General features: G+C 29.8%; 2 protein-coding genes across 4 annotated transcripts; one reads left to right on the top strand and one right to left on the bottom strand.

The window, feature by feature from the left end:
* The first annotated feature begins 1,778 nt into the window (after nt 1–1,778).
* LOC126846743 (high affinity cationic amino acid transporter 1-like) lies at nt 1,779–15,757 on the top strand. 2 transcript variants are annotated; one of them, XM_050586540.1, is made up of 12 exons: nt 1,779–2,256; nt 6,118–6,246; nt 7,200–7,355; nt 12,115–12,219; nt 12,284–12,558; nt 12,620–12,717; nt 12,810–12,949; nt 13,852–13,942; nt 14,013–14,200; nt 14,270–14,424; nt 14,533–14,641; nt 15,521–15,757. In XM_050586540.1, exons 1-12 carry the CDS (start codon nt 2,031–2,033, stop codon nt 15,622–15,624), a joined length of 1,776 nt encoding a protein of 591 aa, XP_050442497.1. In that variant the 5' UTR covers nt 1,779–2,030; the 3' UTR covers nt 15,625–15,757. The 2 variants fall into 2 exon arrangements, with proteins under 2 accessions (XP_050442497.1, XP_050442489.1); XM_050586532.1 differs by having other exon boundaries at nt 13,840–13,942.
* Nucleotides 15,689–16,986, bottom strand: LOC126846835 (39S ribosomal protein L22, mitochondrial). 2 transcript variants are annotated; one of them, XM_050586657.1, is made up of 4 exons: nt 16,892–16,986; nt 16,411–16,666; nt 16,138–16,351; nt 15,689–16,003 (listed from the first exon to the last, which is right to left on the bottom strand). In XM_050586657.1, exons 2-4 carry the CDS (start codon nt 16,639–16,641, stop codon nt 15,783–15,785), a joined length of 666 nt encoding a protein of 221 aa, XP_050442614.1. In that variant the 5' UTR covers nt 16,642–16,666; nt 16,892–16,986; the 3' UTR covers nt 15,689–15,782. The 2 variants fall into 2 exon arrangements, with proteins under 2 accessions (XP_050442614.1, XP_050442606.1); XM_050586649.1 differs by lacking the exon at nt 16,892–16,986 and adding an exon at nt 16,752–16,885.
* Between the last annotated feature and the right edge of the window lie 161 nt (nt 16,987–17,147).

Genomic DNA, 17,147 nt, shown 5'->3' with positions numbered 1-17,147 from the left:
AAGTTGATTAAATATTATTATTCTATTATTGTTCAAAAAAACCGGGAGGTGAGGCGCAGTGGACATCTCAGGTGCCGCACGGCACTTGAGGTTAAGCTGTGTCCGTTGCTGCTTGACGCCGGATGGGTGATCACCCGGGATTTTTAGCGGCGACCCACACTATCAACCCCGGATGCGTGGCTGAAATGCATGCACCCGACGACCGAACTGGCATAAAGTTAGCCATAACTACTCCCGGTCAATACGCCATATGCATACATATATATTGTTCAAAAAATATAAAATACTTTTTTTTTTTAAAGCAGAGCTTGTTAGTTAAAAGTAATATACTTCATACTTGCATTACTTTAAGCGACCGTAAACAATAATTTTAGTTTTAAGAACGCTTCTCTGTACTAAATTTAAATTAGTTCTACTGATCTCAAACCATTGATTATTTAAGTTATTATATACAGTTGTAGGTATTGTACATTAATGTAATTCATATAATATATATAATACTAATTCAATATTTATTTATTTACAAAATGATCATTTAAGAGGACGTTATTAACTATTTATTAAGGCACTTTTTATAAGCATTTTTTCTCTAAAAACTTAACGGGATTGCATGTGGTCTGTTTTTAAGGAGTTTTGTGTAGGCTATATTTAAGAAAAAAAGAGGTTTTAATAAATGTCAATCATGATAATTAATTTGCTGGTTAATTTGTAAAAGCTACAAGGTATTATTTTAAGTTTAAAAAATTATTTCTATGAGTAAAAGCTATTTTGGTTAATTTAAAACGACTGACAAAATTGCAACTACATAGCATGGTCCAATTTCAGTTCTGTAAAAAGATTCGAGTTTTTTGGTTAATTTACCATGTTATGTAGGAAGCCGATTTTCATTTCAACATTTCAGTTTATTGTAATTAAATAAATAAAATTTGCAATTTGTTCAATATAAATAATATTAAAACCCAATTTTTTTACATAATTAAAGCATTAAAACTTTTATAACGCATACATGTAACCAGCGTAACCTAACTTGCCTCTAATTTTGTACAAAAATATATTTTTCTACTTCTAACCGTACCTACGTTCTTAAAAATACTCAGAATTAAGTTTTGACAAAAATATTTGAATTATTCTCCAAACATTTACTGTGTAAATTTATTATTATAGTAATTAGGATTCTTTGTTGCTATTTAATTTTTTATCAGGCCATCACAACGTCAATTTTAACAACGTATTTTATATATTTTTATTAAAACAAATGATTTAAAATATTTGTTTTGAATTTTGATAGCAAGAATATCTATTATCAAATCGAATATGATGAGGGATGAGTGATGAAATTTTAGAGATAATTTCCAGAATAATATCCTTTTTTCGATATATTATTCACTGTTTATAACTCAATTTCGCAATTCGCATTTTTTTTACTTTTCTAAATCCGTTATGACTTTTTAGGAAATTTGTTGAAAACATTATAAAACATATTCTTCCAAATGTTGTTCTCTGTAATTTACATTATAGTCTATAGATGTTTTCACTGTAAACCCAAAAAACTGCATTGTGTAGACAAAAAATGTTACGCAAGACAAATGGAGATATAACGTTTTCACAAGTCAGTTTTTACGAATTCGGCACCTAACATCTAATATTGACTACGGTAAACCGGTCCGGTGCTAATTCTAATAATAATGTTAAATGTAGCATAAAAACGTGTTACTTGCACACCGAATGTTATCGGAGTAGGTATAGCCGAGATAAGCGTATCGTATGCGGTCCGACGTCCATTTCAGATTCAGTGTCTGATGGGAGTGCGTCGGTTGCGCTTGTGACGAGCTGTCGTCAACATTCGAAACCAAACATTGTTTGTTCATTCTGATAAAAATAATAGCTCGTAGTTACGATAAAAACGTGTAATTATTTTCCATTGGAAAATCATTGTCGGTCACATATTGGCGCGCCGTCGACATCAGACTGCCGCCGCCGTTGTACCGCACTGGTAACGTCGACCACATACCCGGTAACCAGCAAAGTCAATGGCGGTCGGAGGAAAACTCAAGAGGAAGAAGACCGTGGCGGGCGTTGTGCGGGAGACGTCCATGCTGGACCGGGTGCTGACCACCACAGATCTGACGGCGTTGGGTGTGGGCAGTACCATTGGAGTAGGCGTATACGTTCTGCCCGGCGCCCTGTCCAAGTACGTGTCGGGACCTGCCGTGGTCGTGTCCTTCTTCATCGCGGCAATCGCCTCCGTGTTTGCCGGTAAGTCGAATTTATCTAAAGTCTATATTGTAACATCCGACACCGAGTACCGTATCCAAGTCTGGAAGTAAATATAAAAGAAAGTGTTGTGTTATTGTCTCCACTCCCCGGGAAAAACATTGAATCATGGATATGTTATAACTTATAGCATTACGGTTCGTATAACCACCATGATTTTTTTATGAGGTACAATACAATTATATGTATACTGAAAATGTAAGTAAGGCGTTTTTGTATTATGACCATAAAATAATGTATAAATGTACGTAATCTTAAGCTTGCAACTAAGTAAAATTCACACTTAAAAAAATTGCGTGGATGAAGTGACACTTCTTTCAGTCATTCGACCGATAGATTATTAGGTTTGTATTGGAGTAAAATAAATAATACACACCTACAAATGTTATTTTCAATTGAAATTAATTATTATTACACCTATGTTTTTTTTGCCGATTTAACCTATTATCGGCGGGGCGGCTGTAATAGTGATTATTTTTTTATCATCAGCGGCAGGCGCACAAGAGTAATTCTTTTATTATTTATTATTTCATTAATAATTTTAATATGAGTGTCTACTAAAATATTAAAATAGCAATACAGAATAAGATATACCTAGTTAGTGTCGATTAACGATAAATTAAAGATATTTGTATTAAAGTAGCTTCATTATTGGAATATCGTATCATTAAGCTACTGAAAATTTTGACTGGTCGATTGGGAAATTTATAATATTGTAAACATATTTTCCCTAAAAATAAAAACTTCAAATATATATATATTTCTAAAAAATAAAGCGCCTTACGTTATTGTAATTACTAATCGCCCTTTGTCCTATATGTACGTTTATTATATAAAATTATTAAAAACTAACAAAAATTGCTGTACGGTAACTATACTGAAATTTTTGAGAATTATTGTGTTTGTTATCTAAATTTGGGTTTGTTTTTAAATTTTTGAAAAAAACAATAATATGTTATAATGTTGGTCTACATTTTATTACTTTTATTTGCAGACCTTAAGTCCTAATAATAGACCTAAAAAAGCGTTGTTAAATATTTACACAACTTGCGGATACTCCCACTTAAGTAGCTTGACTTGTCTGCCCGCGGTTCGGAATACTTGCACATTCCATCTTTAGGGCTGTGGTTTGATGTTGCTTGTACCGTGGTTTCCTGACGACTTACAATAAGTAATTAAAACGCATTAGAAAGATTAACATTTGAAAAATAAATTAAAGTTACTGTATTTACTATTATTTTTTCAATGCTTCCTACATTGATGGTGGTCAAAATCGAGAACTCCGTGACTATATGTAATATGTATGTACCTGATTATAATAATGGTAGTTCTGCAGTAATGGCTCGTTGGCTAGGGTTCCTTCGTGACTGGTGTGTCCTATTTTTGTCCGCGTCATGATGCATTGTTGGTGCCGGGTTAAACCCATTTATGTGTTCCATTTGTTTACTGTTTATTTAGTTTTTTTCATTATGTGTTTTAGTTTGTTGGTTTCAGGTTAGGTTGATCCATTTATAACGTATGACACTCAATATCTCTTAAAATTATTGCAATATTGTAGTTTTTATTTTAAAAAAAAATTTTTGTTTTGAATAATAACTTTCAAAGATATAAAAGTTTAAAATTTAGAACGGGATGCTATTGATCGTTACACGTCGATAGAATTAATACTACACTCCACCCTTCCTCCCGTCGTAAATTTTTAACTTTAAAAGTAGTAATTTGAAACTGGTGGTCGACGAGTCAAGATTTTTAGTAAACAATTCTTATTTTAAATGGTTGATAAATGGATCACGCTGTACTGTCCCAATTAGTCTGCCACGTTTTGTATTTCCTTGTTTACATTTGAATAGTAAAATATAAAGTATAGTAGATAGTACAATATAAAGATTTTATCGGGTAGAGTAATTGAAGGTGATGTGGCTGTTTATTTTGCTCTTATGCCAGCTTCCTTGTTGCTCAACTACTATTTTTTTCAATAAACTGATAATAATCCAGTCAATGTTCAGAATTCACCAATCAAAAAAAAAATGTAAAGTTTATTCGTATTGGTACTCAGTACAAATTATATGGATATGATTTTGTTTTTAGGATGTTGAGATATAACTACTGACTTTTAGTTTATGAACCATTCAGGCACCAATATCGTTTTTATAGTATAACTTATGATGGACATTAATATTAAAGAAAGTAATAAAAATATAATAATAAATTACTAAAACGAATAGTGGTATCTCTTTTTGATAAGGACAAATAATTTGTAACATAATTGGTAGTTGTTATACATATTATATTATTATGGAGTAAAAATTAAACACATTATTTACGTTATTGAAGATATAAAAACTAAGACATTGATAATTTTTTAAGCTATACATAATTTGTTGTTAAATGTATCGGCGAACTAAATGATAAACAATATGATATTGATATTATAAACAAACTAAAACACGAATGTTCACACCTGTAATTAGTGCTCGAATTGGGAGGAGGGGAAGGGAACGAGTACTCAAACTATTTATTCAGAAATTGTACGCTCTTTTTTTTTTAAGTAAAAACCTCATCCTACTTTTATTTTTACAATTCGACACTGCCTGTAATAATATGGTTATTAAAAAAAATGTGCGTACTTTGAACTTTAAACTTTTGTTTATTTTCTTTTTTTTTCACAATCTTTTTGAACAGCGAATAGATATCCTGTATCGTTTTAGTGAAGAAAACTATAGGAAAATTAGCGCCACTTAATCACTTAAAACGGTTAATAGTCTTCTAAGTGTACTAAAATTAGTCTTTAAAAGATGTAATTATCGGACCAAATATAACTTCTTAGAAAATTTATCAAAAATGTTTAACGAAGTAACCTAATTACCAGAAATCATTACAAATTGATGAACATATTTATTATTTTTTTAGACGAAGTTTTTTAATTTAAAAGCTGAACAGTAGGCTGTAGGTAGGAATAATAGGTTAATTTTTTTTTTTTGGTGATGTAAAGAGTTTTTAAATTAATATCATGGGCAATAAAAAACACATTATTGTAAAAACAAAATCTTCTCTGCTCCTCACCGAAGCTAAAATGTTTGTAAACATTAAAGAGGAATAGTATTAGATAAAAAGTATCATTATTATCGCATAAGCTAAAGACGGCACACCTACAAAACAAAAGTTGAACAAGCATACAAAAGATTAGCGACACATAATCATAGATATTGTTATTATTGTATTTTATCATTATTATAGTTTGGACTGAAGTATTAACAGCTACTAAACATCTCTAATTGATTTATAGGTACATTCGGCGTGTCATTTTTTTCAAATCTTATTGGCTTCCTGTCCAGGCGTTATATTATGTTAAAATAATATTAATACATTATTATCTGTACATTTATGCTGACGTATTGAAGTGTACATCTATTTAACTGTTATGCTATTTTATCGTTTAGAAAAATAATTATATGTAATATTGTTAGGTTAAGTCTATATTTACACGCTAACACGTTGCTATGATTAACTAGGCGATTGATTTATTAATTTATTATTCAAATAATTTTATTTTCGAATACAAATTATACTTCTATTAATACACGTTATTTGATTTCGTTATTCGAATTTTACCCTAAAATTTATCACTGACGATTGCTTACTTTATTAATTAGTAACTTTCCTTCTAAGTTTACGGACACAAAAAGAAAACATATTGTACAACCAATACCTAACAGCAAAGTTATTTTTTTGGTTAAAATTAGGAGAATGGTTAAACTACTTTTTCATTTTTATTAAATTATTATGTTGTGCATTTTAGACGTAATCAAAATTAATTGAATAATGTTATTCGTATACTTCTAGGATTGTGTTATGCAGAACTCAGCAGCAGAGTGCCAAAAGCGGGATCAGCTTATTCGTATGCTTACATAGCAGTAGGCGAATTGGCAGCATTCATTGTGGGTTGGAACCTTTTACTTGAATACTCCATAGGCAAGTGATCAAACCAGTGCGGTAAATTTCGAAATGAAACCTACTTTTAAAAAATGTTTGATTTTTATTAAATAACTAGATAACAGAGTTGGGCAAAATTGATTTCATTAATGATCAGTGTGTAACGTAATTAATTCAGCTTCGTCGAGTAAAGATTATTAAAATTATTTATTATAGTCTTCAATAGTATGTGTAAATTAAGGTTTAAATTAATATTGAGTACCTAATTTAATTTTTTGTGATCAAGTGTTAAATAAAATATACAGAAATAATGGTCAGTCATTAAAAAAACCAAAGAAATACAAGTCTTTACAGATAATTTTGAGAGAGGTAGCGAGACAGGAGAAAACACAAAATGAAATATAAAGACAATCGGATTAGGATGGTCGATTTAGTATTTTGGTAGTTCTGATAAAAAATTGTAAAAAAGAAGCCATCTAGTTTTATCTCTGCTATTTATCAAAAATACAGGCAGTATTTGAAGAAAACAATATATTTATACATTTTAGTCATGACAAATTATTTTTACGTTAATTTTGTATATTATCAGAGTTATAGCCATATTTTGGCGGTGAAAAAATATTTTATCGGAAAAGTTCTCATGTCTTGTAGAATGTATATATGGGTTTATTTATAAATTTATGTATAAATGAAAAAATATTCACACCATCAAATTAAATTGTCTTAAGAAATGGTATGAATAATTAATATTTATTTTTATATGTACTTCCGAGTAATTAATGGAAGAAACGCTTACATTTTCAGTTTCTAAAAATTTCATTTTTCTTTTTACACATTTTAGGGTTACTATACAGGCCCTGAAAATACATAAATCGAAAGCGGACCATTCTTACAAGGCGTGAGAACTGTTCCCGCTTAAAACTTGTTGTTATTGTTACATTCATGCGAGTAAAATAAAATTCATGGATTTTATTTCTGTATCTGTTTTACAGGCGGGGCCAGCATAGCCAGAGGACTAAGCCTGTACGTAGATGCCCTATGTAACAAAACGATGGAAACCGCGTTCAGAAGCATTTATGTGTTAGACTTGCCGTACTTGTCCGAATACTTCGATTTCTTCGCCATGTTCATCGTTATTGTGTTTTCGGGTAAAACGTTTAATTCACTCGTCCAAGTAATTTACTCTAATAATACAACCACACAGGTTAGAAATACACCCGTTTTGTACTAGTAGACCAAAATAATTTAAAAAAGCGTCAACAATTTTCTACCTGTACGAGTAAAACAACAAAAGTTGTCAGATTGTCGATTATTTTATGGTATTTACTAAATTGTCTTAACACCTAAACCCCGCCCACTCAATAGAGTGGAAGAATTTTGTTACTTTCAAATTTTAGTACCCGCGAGCTGAAGGCAGGTCTAATACATATTATAATCTGTAACATTAAAATTACGCAGTACATTGAGATGATGAAAAAGTCAAGTTATGGTGGTCGCTATGTTGTTTCACTTTTAAACTGGTAAAAATATTGATCTTATAAAATAACTATTTTTTTCCAGTATTTAGCGTGTAAACAAGAATTTATTTGTAGTCCAACCACCACTGAGGCACGTTAATAATAATTATACATATTAGTGATTTCTGAGCAAGCCCCACCCTCCTTAAGTTATCTGCATGCAGGTCCTCTACTGTGTTATTCACTACCTGCCTCACTTTTCTAGCCATTTTAACTTGTTATAGATGAAACACGCTATTCACACAGCAGTGGTACGTATATCTATTATTACTTTGAAAACAAACACACTATTGTTTTAGATGAGTTCAGGAATGATAAATGAATAACTGAAAGTGATGAAATCTCATTCAAACAAACGCTTCGATGGTAAAACTATAAAAATAATTTCATGGACACTAAAGTTTTCCTGGATATAAGTCCAAACACTACTAATAAAAAAATCGAAAAAATAATTATCACTTCTTTTAGAGAAACGGGTAAATTATATTGTTGTTTTTTTTTCTGAAGGTGTATGTATGACTAATATTTAAAAAATATCAGAAATTCGTCTGTTTTTTTAATAGTTATGGGGGTCGTAATTTTAAGTTGATATATAAAGTGTATATTTTTGGGATGTTTTTGATGGGAAAGAGTAAACCTTATTAAATTGTATACATATTTGGAGTTATGAAGAACCTTTCGGATACGATTTCTGATCTATAGATTTAGACTTGTATAAAAAATCGGTCCAGCCGTTAAAAATTAATTGTGGGTACAAAAAAAATAATAAATGGAAACAAAACGTACACGAATACCATAACAACTATACGCGTCGCAGTTAAAAACATTACATAAGTGTTTTTTTTTCGATAGCAAATAGCTATGCATTAAATTCATATTTTGTTAAAATGTATATTATTGATAAGAAAAACGGTTGGTATAGATAAATTAATTACACTGATCTCGTCGGTCGCACGTGTGTATGTGTAGCGTTCATTTTGGGATAGTTTTGTATTAAGTATAATTAGTTGTAATACCGTACGTCATACCGATAACGTTCTCCTTGTACCTATTTTAGGTACTATACACTGTTTTATTGCCAGTACCCTATACCAGTGTACTAGTATAATATGCAATTTGTGTCTAATTTTTAAGTTCAAAAGTCCATTCGTATAAACCCAAACGTACAATAAAAATAATTAATCCGTCAGAGAAATTCTATTTTCTGACATAAGAAACCTCAAACCAGTTGTGAAATTTGTTGTCGTGACAACAGTTTATTATTTTTTTTTTTTTACTTCCATCTGCGGAAATAAGTAATAATCATAAGAACTAGATCAACAAATAAACGGTATTATATGGAGTGATAAATACATACCGTTATGTAAAGTGGCGCAGCAGTATAGTAGAGAGTTGTTATTTTATATAATTATAAGTTGTAACTTTGTAAATTGCCCTGATTTTTTATTTTCATGTTTCACAATTATTCTTAGGCAGTCAAGTATCAATATGTGTGCACTGTGCATTATAAAAAGTATATCATTCGAAATCGATTTTCCTCATTAAAGTAAGACTTAAGAGTGACATGAAATATATATAATTTTGGTAGACATTAAAAAAAATTATGGTATTTAGGTTAATATTTTACTTCAAAATTTAAATTTTTAATGCAGTAATTGTATACTTTTTAAATATGAGTTTTTAACTTCGATTCGGGGCCAAGAATATTTTACTGTGTCTAGACCCACGATAACATTTTATTCGCTGGACCAATTTCTTCATGTAGCAATTCTAGAAATCCGGAATTGTGCCTTAAAGGTACTTTATAAGACCAAGAATGACAAACGTATCGCAAATCGAGAAAAAAACTCAAAAATGTACGCTTTTTCTCAATTTTCAAATTTATGGCACGTTCCAACTTTTTGACAAACAGTCGAATTACTTTAATCTTGCGCGGGAAATTTTTTAGATGTACTATCGATGTACAGGTAGAAACCGAGGAAATATCATTAACCCTTTCTCTCAGAAGGTGTAGAAACTTCTACTTTATTTCGTTTATAGGTGTAGTTTTAGGATTTATATAGGATTATAAAAAATTTGTTTAAGATAGATAAAATTGAGCTTTGTTAAATTACTAGGGCCGAGTACACCAATTAATTATTGTAATAGTATAAAATATTCAGCATAACAATATAATAATTATTATTACATACGTTATTCCTAAAATCACACAATTGTAACGGACACATTTAACGGCCGCCTGTTATTACTTGCCTTCAAATATGCATTATATGTATATTTTAATCCAAGTAATACTAGATTACTTGGATTACTTGTAATCCATGATAGACTAATTGTAATCTGTATTGCAATCCATTATTCCGACGAATTGGAATAACGGATTATTTTTCTTAATCCAAGCAATCCTGGATTACTTGTATTAATTAAAGAATAATCCAGTAATCCGGGACTAATAGTCCTATCCATCTCTGTCTTCACGTATAGAGGTTGATACACATTACATACATATATATATATATATAGGGTGATTATTTTATCATAGGCCACTCAATATCTCAGGGTTTAATAAGTAATTAATTATTTTTCATATTGTTTTTATACAATGTGATCTAAAATTTTCAAATTTTTTTTGGTTTTTACCGCCCCCCCCCCCAACTTAGTTTTTTCGATAGCAACTTTTGAATTTAAAATAGTAACGCATATATTTCATGTAACTTTTTAAATCGAGAATAATGTACTAAAAATGTTGACTGGTCGATAACTATTTTTGAAGTTATTGAAGTTTCAAGTTAAGGCAGGAGGGAAGGTAGAGTGTAGTATTATTTTTGTCTGCGAGCACTTCCCCTCCCATCCTAACTTTTAAACTGTTGTAACTTTAAAAATAGTTGTCCAAAACTGGTTATCAATCGGTCAACGTTTTTAGTACATTATTCCCAGCTCAAAAAGTTAATGAAATATATGCGTTTCATTTAAGTTTCAAAAGTTGCTATGGAACAAATTTATTTTGGAGGGGGGGGGGTAAGAACAAAAAAACATTGTGAAAAGTTGAGACCACATTATGTTTATTTCTTATTAAACCCTATGAGATATTGAGTGGCACAGGATAAAATAATCACTCTGTATATATATGGATTGAGCTACCAGAATTAAGACGGTATACAATTTTGTTTTAATTGAAAGGGTTTAAACTATTAAAATAGGTACATGATTAGTAGTCATAAAGGTCTGTATCGGTATTTGGTTTATCGATTAATGAACTCGCCTTAAATTTTTTCTCCCCCTTTTAGGTACATAGTAGATAGTAATAATAAAAAAAAAAAAATTATCGTTATACGCTATTAAATAACCTTCTTACATAATAATTTATAATACCTAAGCAGTTATTTTCGTTTATAATTTATGCAATACAAAATTATTATTTGTTAGTTACTGTTACAATAATTTTTTTTTTTTTTTAGTAAACTTCAAGTAATTGACCTTTGTACACATTCTAAAAGTATAGTTTCTAATCTTATATTTTTGATATTCACGGTTACTGCTTTTTAATTGCTGTACCATGTAGGTATATAATATATATGCCGTCTCAAGCTGTTTTTATACGTTTCTTTTCACAGAAATGTCGAACTTAAGTACAAATTCGAATTAATTCATAATACTTTGGTAAAAGTTATGATCTTCTTAAACTCTGTACTTAATATAATATTACTTAGTATGCATAATAAATGTATCATCTCATGATGGCAGCGTTGGGCCTTAAAGACCTGTTAAGCTGATGATGATATTGATGCATAATAAATGTATAGGTTTTTTTTCCTTAATTTAAATCTCTACAATTAAGGAATTTTTAAAACTCTGTAAATAATTTAAAAAAAGTTAAAAATAATCAGCACTACGCTTCTCATTCAAATTGAGGGGCCTCATCATTTGTAAAGAAACATAATTTTTTATAGTCTTTATTTGAATAAATCATGACTGAAACATTACCACTGGGTTAGGAGTTATGGCGATAGTTTAATAATAATGATGTGACGTACCAATTCGAATAAGAATTTTATAGAAAATATTTTAATATTGCTCGTTTTTTATTTCAATGTACGATTGCGTAAAATTATTTTTTTTTAAACTGTATTTTACTGGCGAATGAATTACAAGATAATACGAGTGATTTACAAGAATTGTAAACATTTTTTTTTTTTTTATCATTAGGATAATTTTAGGGAATAAAATTGTTATTACTTATTTATTGCTATGATTATTCAAGGTCAAATATCTATGTTAATAGAAATATTAATAACATGTTATTTTTGAAATCCATATAATAACCAAATTTGTTCAGGATACTAATTAAAAGAATGTTAATAACTTAATTAACGAACTTGTTGTGTTTCAGTTGCCCTAGCATGTGGCCTAAAAGACTCGGTTCGGCTCAACAATTTTTTTACACTCGTCAACTGTGCAATTATGGTCATGGTCATTGCCGGCGGTTGCTTTCACAGTAAAACTACATGTTTTCAACTTAAAAACTATGATAAATTAAAGTTGTACTTGTAAACCCACAGTCGATTTCAAAAACTGGTCGCTGCCCAAAGCTGAAGTTCCCAATTGGGCAGGGGAAGGCGGTTTCATGCCCTACGGCTTGCAAGGTGCGCTACAAGGAGCGGCCACATGTTTTTACGGTTTTGTCGGCTTCGACTGCATAGCTACGTCTGGGGAAGAAGTGAAGAATCCGCAAAAATCATTGCCCTTAGCTATTATACTGTCGTTGTTCATTGTGTTTCTTGCTTATTCTGGAGTTTCCGCGGTGCTCACGCTGATGATCCCGTACTATGCCCAGGTACACTAACCCGATTGAATAAATATTAATTTATTAACTAACTTTGTTCAAATTGCGATAGGACGCAGACATGCCCATAAGTTACGCTTTTGACGTGTTTGGCTGGTCAATGTTTAATTGGATTATCGGAGTTGGAGCGATTTTTGGAATGTGTGCTTGGTAAGTGTTATAAAACCCTTATGTTAAAAAAAAAAATAAGCAAAAAATGATTACTAAAATTGTTATTGAGCACTGAATTTTGTCATTTCAAGTATGTTCGGAGCTATGTATCCGTTGCCGAGAATATTGTACGCCATGTCTAACGACGGGTTGATATTCGAAGGTCTGGGCCGAGTTCACCCCAAGTTCAAAACACCGTTTATCGGCACAATGTTTGCTGGCACCATCACAGGTAAAATATTTGTATTAATCTGGGGGTAATTTTTAATTTACTACTTGAGTCATTTGAAACTATTGGTAATTAAATACAGCTAGTAATTTTCAATTGCAAATTACTTTTTAAACATGTAGACTTCAAACACTATAGCACATAGGTATAATGATATTATCCAAATTATTCTATATTGATAACAGAGGTGACATTTGAGGTTTTTAATGTGAAGGGGATTGATACCTATAGTATTATTAAAAACAAATTGTATACCTAACATAATTTTGGAGCAATAATTTAAAAATTCATACATTTTTTTGGCCCCAGATATTTTTTAGCACATTTAGTATATTTTTAGTCTACTCCAGAGTTATAAAAATAAACACAGTTTTACCATTTCCAACTTGATTTGTGCATTTTAGCCATTTTCAAATTTTTAAATCTATTTTCTTTACTCGGATCAGGACTTGTGTAACATAAAATTTGGTTTTTTTTTAAATCATAGGGAATCCTATTTTTAAAACTTGGGAGACAATTTAAAAAATGACCTAAAATGCTTAAAAAAACTAGAAGCCAGAAAAAAGTCAAAATACATTTTTTTAATTTTAACAAAAATGTTGTACGATTTGACAAATTTGACATTGCGTTTGGAACAAAACCCAAATAGATACACTTCTTTTCTAAATCTGGTCTAAGACTTTTTCGAGCACAGCTGTTTATTGAAATTGTTTCCAAATTCGTAAAGAACTTTGTCTACTAGCTAAAATAGAAACCAGTTTTTTTATTAGCGTTAAGTTTTTAAAAATTGTAGTTTATAATTGTGAATTGTAGTAATTACACATTGAATGTTTGTAACTAAGTATACAATTTGTTTTATTAATTTGGAAAATAAAAAATTATTTAATTTTCAGGTTTTTTTGCAGCGTTATTAAACTTGAAACAACTGGTGGACATGATGACCATCGGCACGCTACTTGTTTATGTAATGGTTGCAGTTTGTGTTCTGTTTACAAGGTATGATCTATATTCTATATTATCATCGAATTTGGAATGACTTATCGTTAGTCCGTAAACACATTTAAAGGTACCGTGAAGAGAGCGATTTGGATTATGACATGTTAGCTGACGAGTACATCGAATCCACGACTTTGACTACGCTGAAAATGAACTATACTAAAAAACAAGTCTTAAAACAGCTATTCAATTATAACAAATTTGTCCGGTCGAACAATCTTACAAGCTATGTAGCGTCTTTACAAACGACGTGTTTTAGTGAGAACATCATTTTTTATTAAATTTAATTTGTTTTACTAAAGTATTCATTTGTTATTGTTTTATTAGCTATTTTGTGTCTACCGTTAAGTTTGTACCTAACTCATTGGTACGAATTGGACAGTATGCAGTGGAAGATCGCACAACTACTAATAGTAATAATGATAATTCAATTGATATCTATTAGTTTGCAGCCAGCGTCAAAAACACCAGTCACATTTAAAGTAAAACTCATCCTATTTAACATATTATAAACTAGCATAGAAACATAATTATTTTTGTTATTTTGTGTTTAATATGCATTACAATTATTATTTTATACTACCTTTCAGGTACCATTTGTTCCAATTACTCCGGCCTTAAGTATATTTATAAATATTTATTTGATGTTCTTTTTCGACATTTACACGTGGGCAAGATTCATTATTTGGATGATCATTGGTACATAGCATTTAATACATTTATTATTATGGTCATTAAAAACGGAGTAAAAATAATATTAAACATTCAAATAATAAATCATATTGTATTTTCAATTGAACAAATTCAAACAACAATTTAACTAGTATTTCATCAAAAAAATTCACTGTAATAATTTATATTTTTAATATTATTTGGACTTTTTAAATAATAAATTACTTTAGTAAACGTATTATATATTATTGAAAACAGTAATTTTATATATTATATATATTTTATATAATTTCAATTTACTAAAAAAAATGTATTTAAATTTTAAATAACTCATTATTTGAAAAATTGTTATTTGCAATTTTGTATTTAAATACAAATTCCCAGTTATGATAATTATTTTGATATTTAAATAAATAAAAAGATAACGAATAAAGAAAAGTTGTTGTAAATAATGAATAGTGTTGACAAACAAGAAATTTGAAACTATTTTTTAATAAATTAATCGAGTAACAAATGATAAAAAAAATATATTTTAATCTAGATTAAAATATATTATTCATATAATGCCCAACTCTGATGTAGCATATTATTTGAATGTATCAGATTTTAAACCCAAGCAATTTTGATTTAAATATCAAATAATAATGAATAATGAAAATATTGAATTACTTAAATTACATTTTTACTTGCTTGCTTTAAATAAAATGTTATTTTAAATAAATATTTATTAATTTAATTAGATTAAAATAATTGTTTTTATTTTTATTTAAATAAAAAATATTTTGAGATAAAATTAAACATTTATTAAAACTTAAAAGTCTCTTTGGCTTTATGTTAATAATTTGATTTAAATAATTCTCAGATGTGTTCTAGTAATAATGCAATTTTTAACACATTTTTTTATAGGATTTGCAATTTACTTTGGTTACGGCATCCGACACAGCAAAGAAAACTCTAATTTATGTACGCCTATTGCGTTCTCCGGCCAAACAAAATTAAACATTCATTGACTACAGTTTTGAACTAAAGTGATATAATAGATATATTTATTTTTGTAATAATAGATTTACACAATTGTATTATAAATATTTCATATTATATTTATTTTAAGAAAATTATAAATGTACATTGCTTACCACTAAATTTTATTTTTATTTTTAAAAAAATATTACAATGACCCTTCAATTTTACGACCTCTCACTTCGTCTATCCATTGTGCCAATAGTGTTGGTCCGGTTTTTGGCCAACTATAGTAGTATTCTTTTGGTGGTTCTCCTTCTTCTAAACGCACAAAATAATGGCAGTAACGATACATGACTTCTCCCATACGTTGTCTTGCGTGTCTACGAATTCCTTTAACAACTGGTCCTTTGGTACAAAAAGATTCCGCTAAAAACAACATAAGAAAAGTCTTGTCGAAAATTGACACAATATGTTATAATAAATGAGCGCGATAGAATGATTTTGACAGAGGACGAGTAGCCAGTTTTGAGTAAAAATTTCACAGTATTATCATTTCTTACCAATCCAGAGGTTAGTTTTAAATTCTACGTGGTGTTTTTCAACGGCTAGTTTCTGCGCTTCTAGAATGGCATCTCTTACAATAGTGGCACCTTTGCGGCCGACCAAAGGCAATTGCTTGAAAGCTTCATCCACAGACATTCCACGTACAAAACAAGCGACGTACCACATCTTTTTGGGGCTATACTTGATATTTGCTACTTGATGACAAATGTACTATAATAAATTATGACCAAATTAATAAAAATACTAACGTATTGTATATAACGACTTACCGCTGGTCGTCTTTCTTCTCCGGGTTCTTGTGGAGGAAAAATAGTGTCATTATATTTTAACCATTTCTTCGGTTCCAAATCGTCATGCATGGCAAAATTATTCATTGTAGAACTGAAGCTCATCTTATGTGTCAGCAGTGCGACAGAAACACAGTTTTGTACATCGTTAACAATCACCTTGGGTCTGTTGAAACACATCGGCGTTAACCGACAATTCAGGCGACCGAACATTTTCTAGACAATATTTATTAGACTTCTAAAAAGAAGAGATAAAAATAATTATAAATTAGCTAACAAAAACAACACCTCATTCAATAGATATTTCTTTAGATTAAACTAACTTCTACTATAAAAACCAAATATGAATGTTTTGTACAAATTTATAGCAATTTAGGTCGATAGAATGAACGTCAAATGAAATTAATTACTTAAAAGTATTATTTAATTTTGACAATTTAATTCCTACATCGGCTCTACCTACTTTATAGTATGCACGTCTTGCGCATGATGTTAAATTGTACTTTGTTATCATTTATCACAATAGGCTACAACCACGATAGATAGCAGATAATTGATAACAGCTAACTGATAACAGAGACATTATTTTCGTAGTAAATGTATTCGTGTCAATTGTCGTCGAAACAATTGTCATTCGTAAAAAAAAGGTCGGAATAACATCACATCGTAGCACGCAACATTCGTGGTAACTGTATTATCCCGTTGTAGCCGCTTTTTCA

This window comes from Adelges cooleyi, unplaced genomic scaffold (assembly GCF_023614345.1).
Source record: "Adelges cooleyi isolate 19-005CV unplaced genomic scaffold, UGA_ACOO_1.1 ACOO_flye_CR_arks_rails_tigmint_CR_PRNA_108, whole genome shotgun sequence".
NCBI lineage: Eukaryota > Metazoa > Arthropoda > Insecta > Hemiptera > Adelgidae > Adelges > Adelges cooleyi.
Note: the sequence above shows the minus strand (reverse complement) of the source record. Positions and strands in the feature narration are given on the sequence as shown.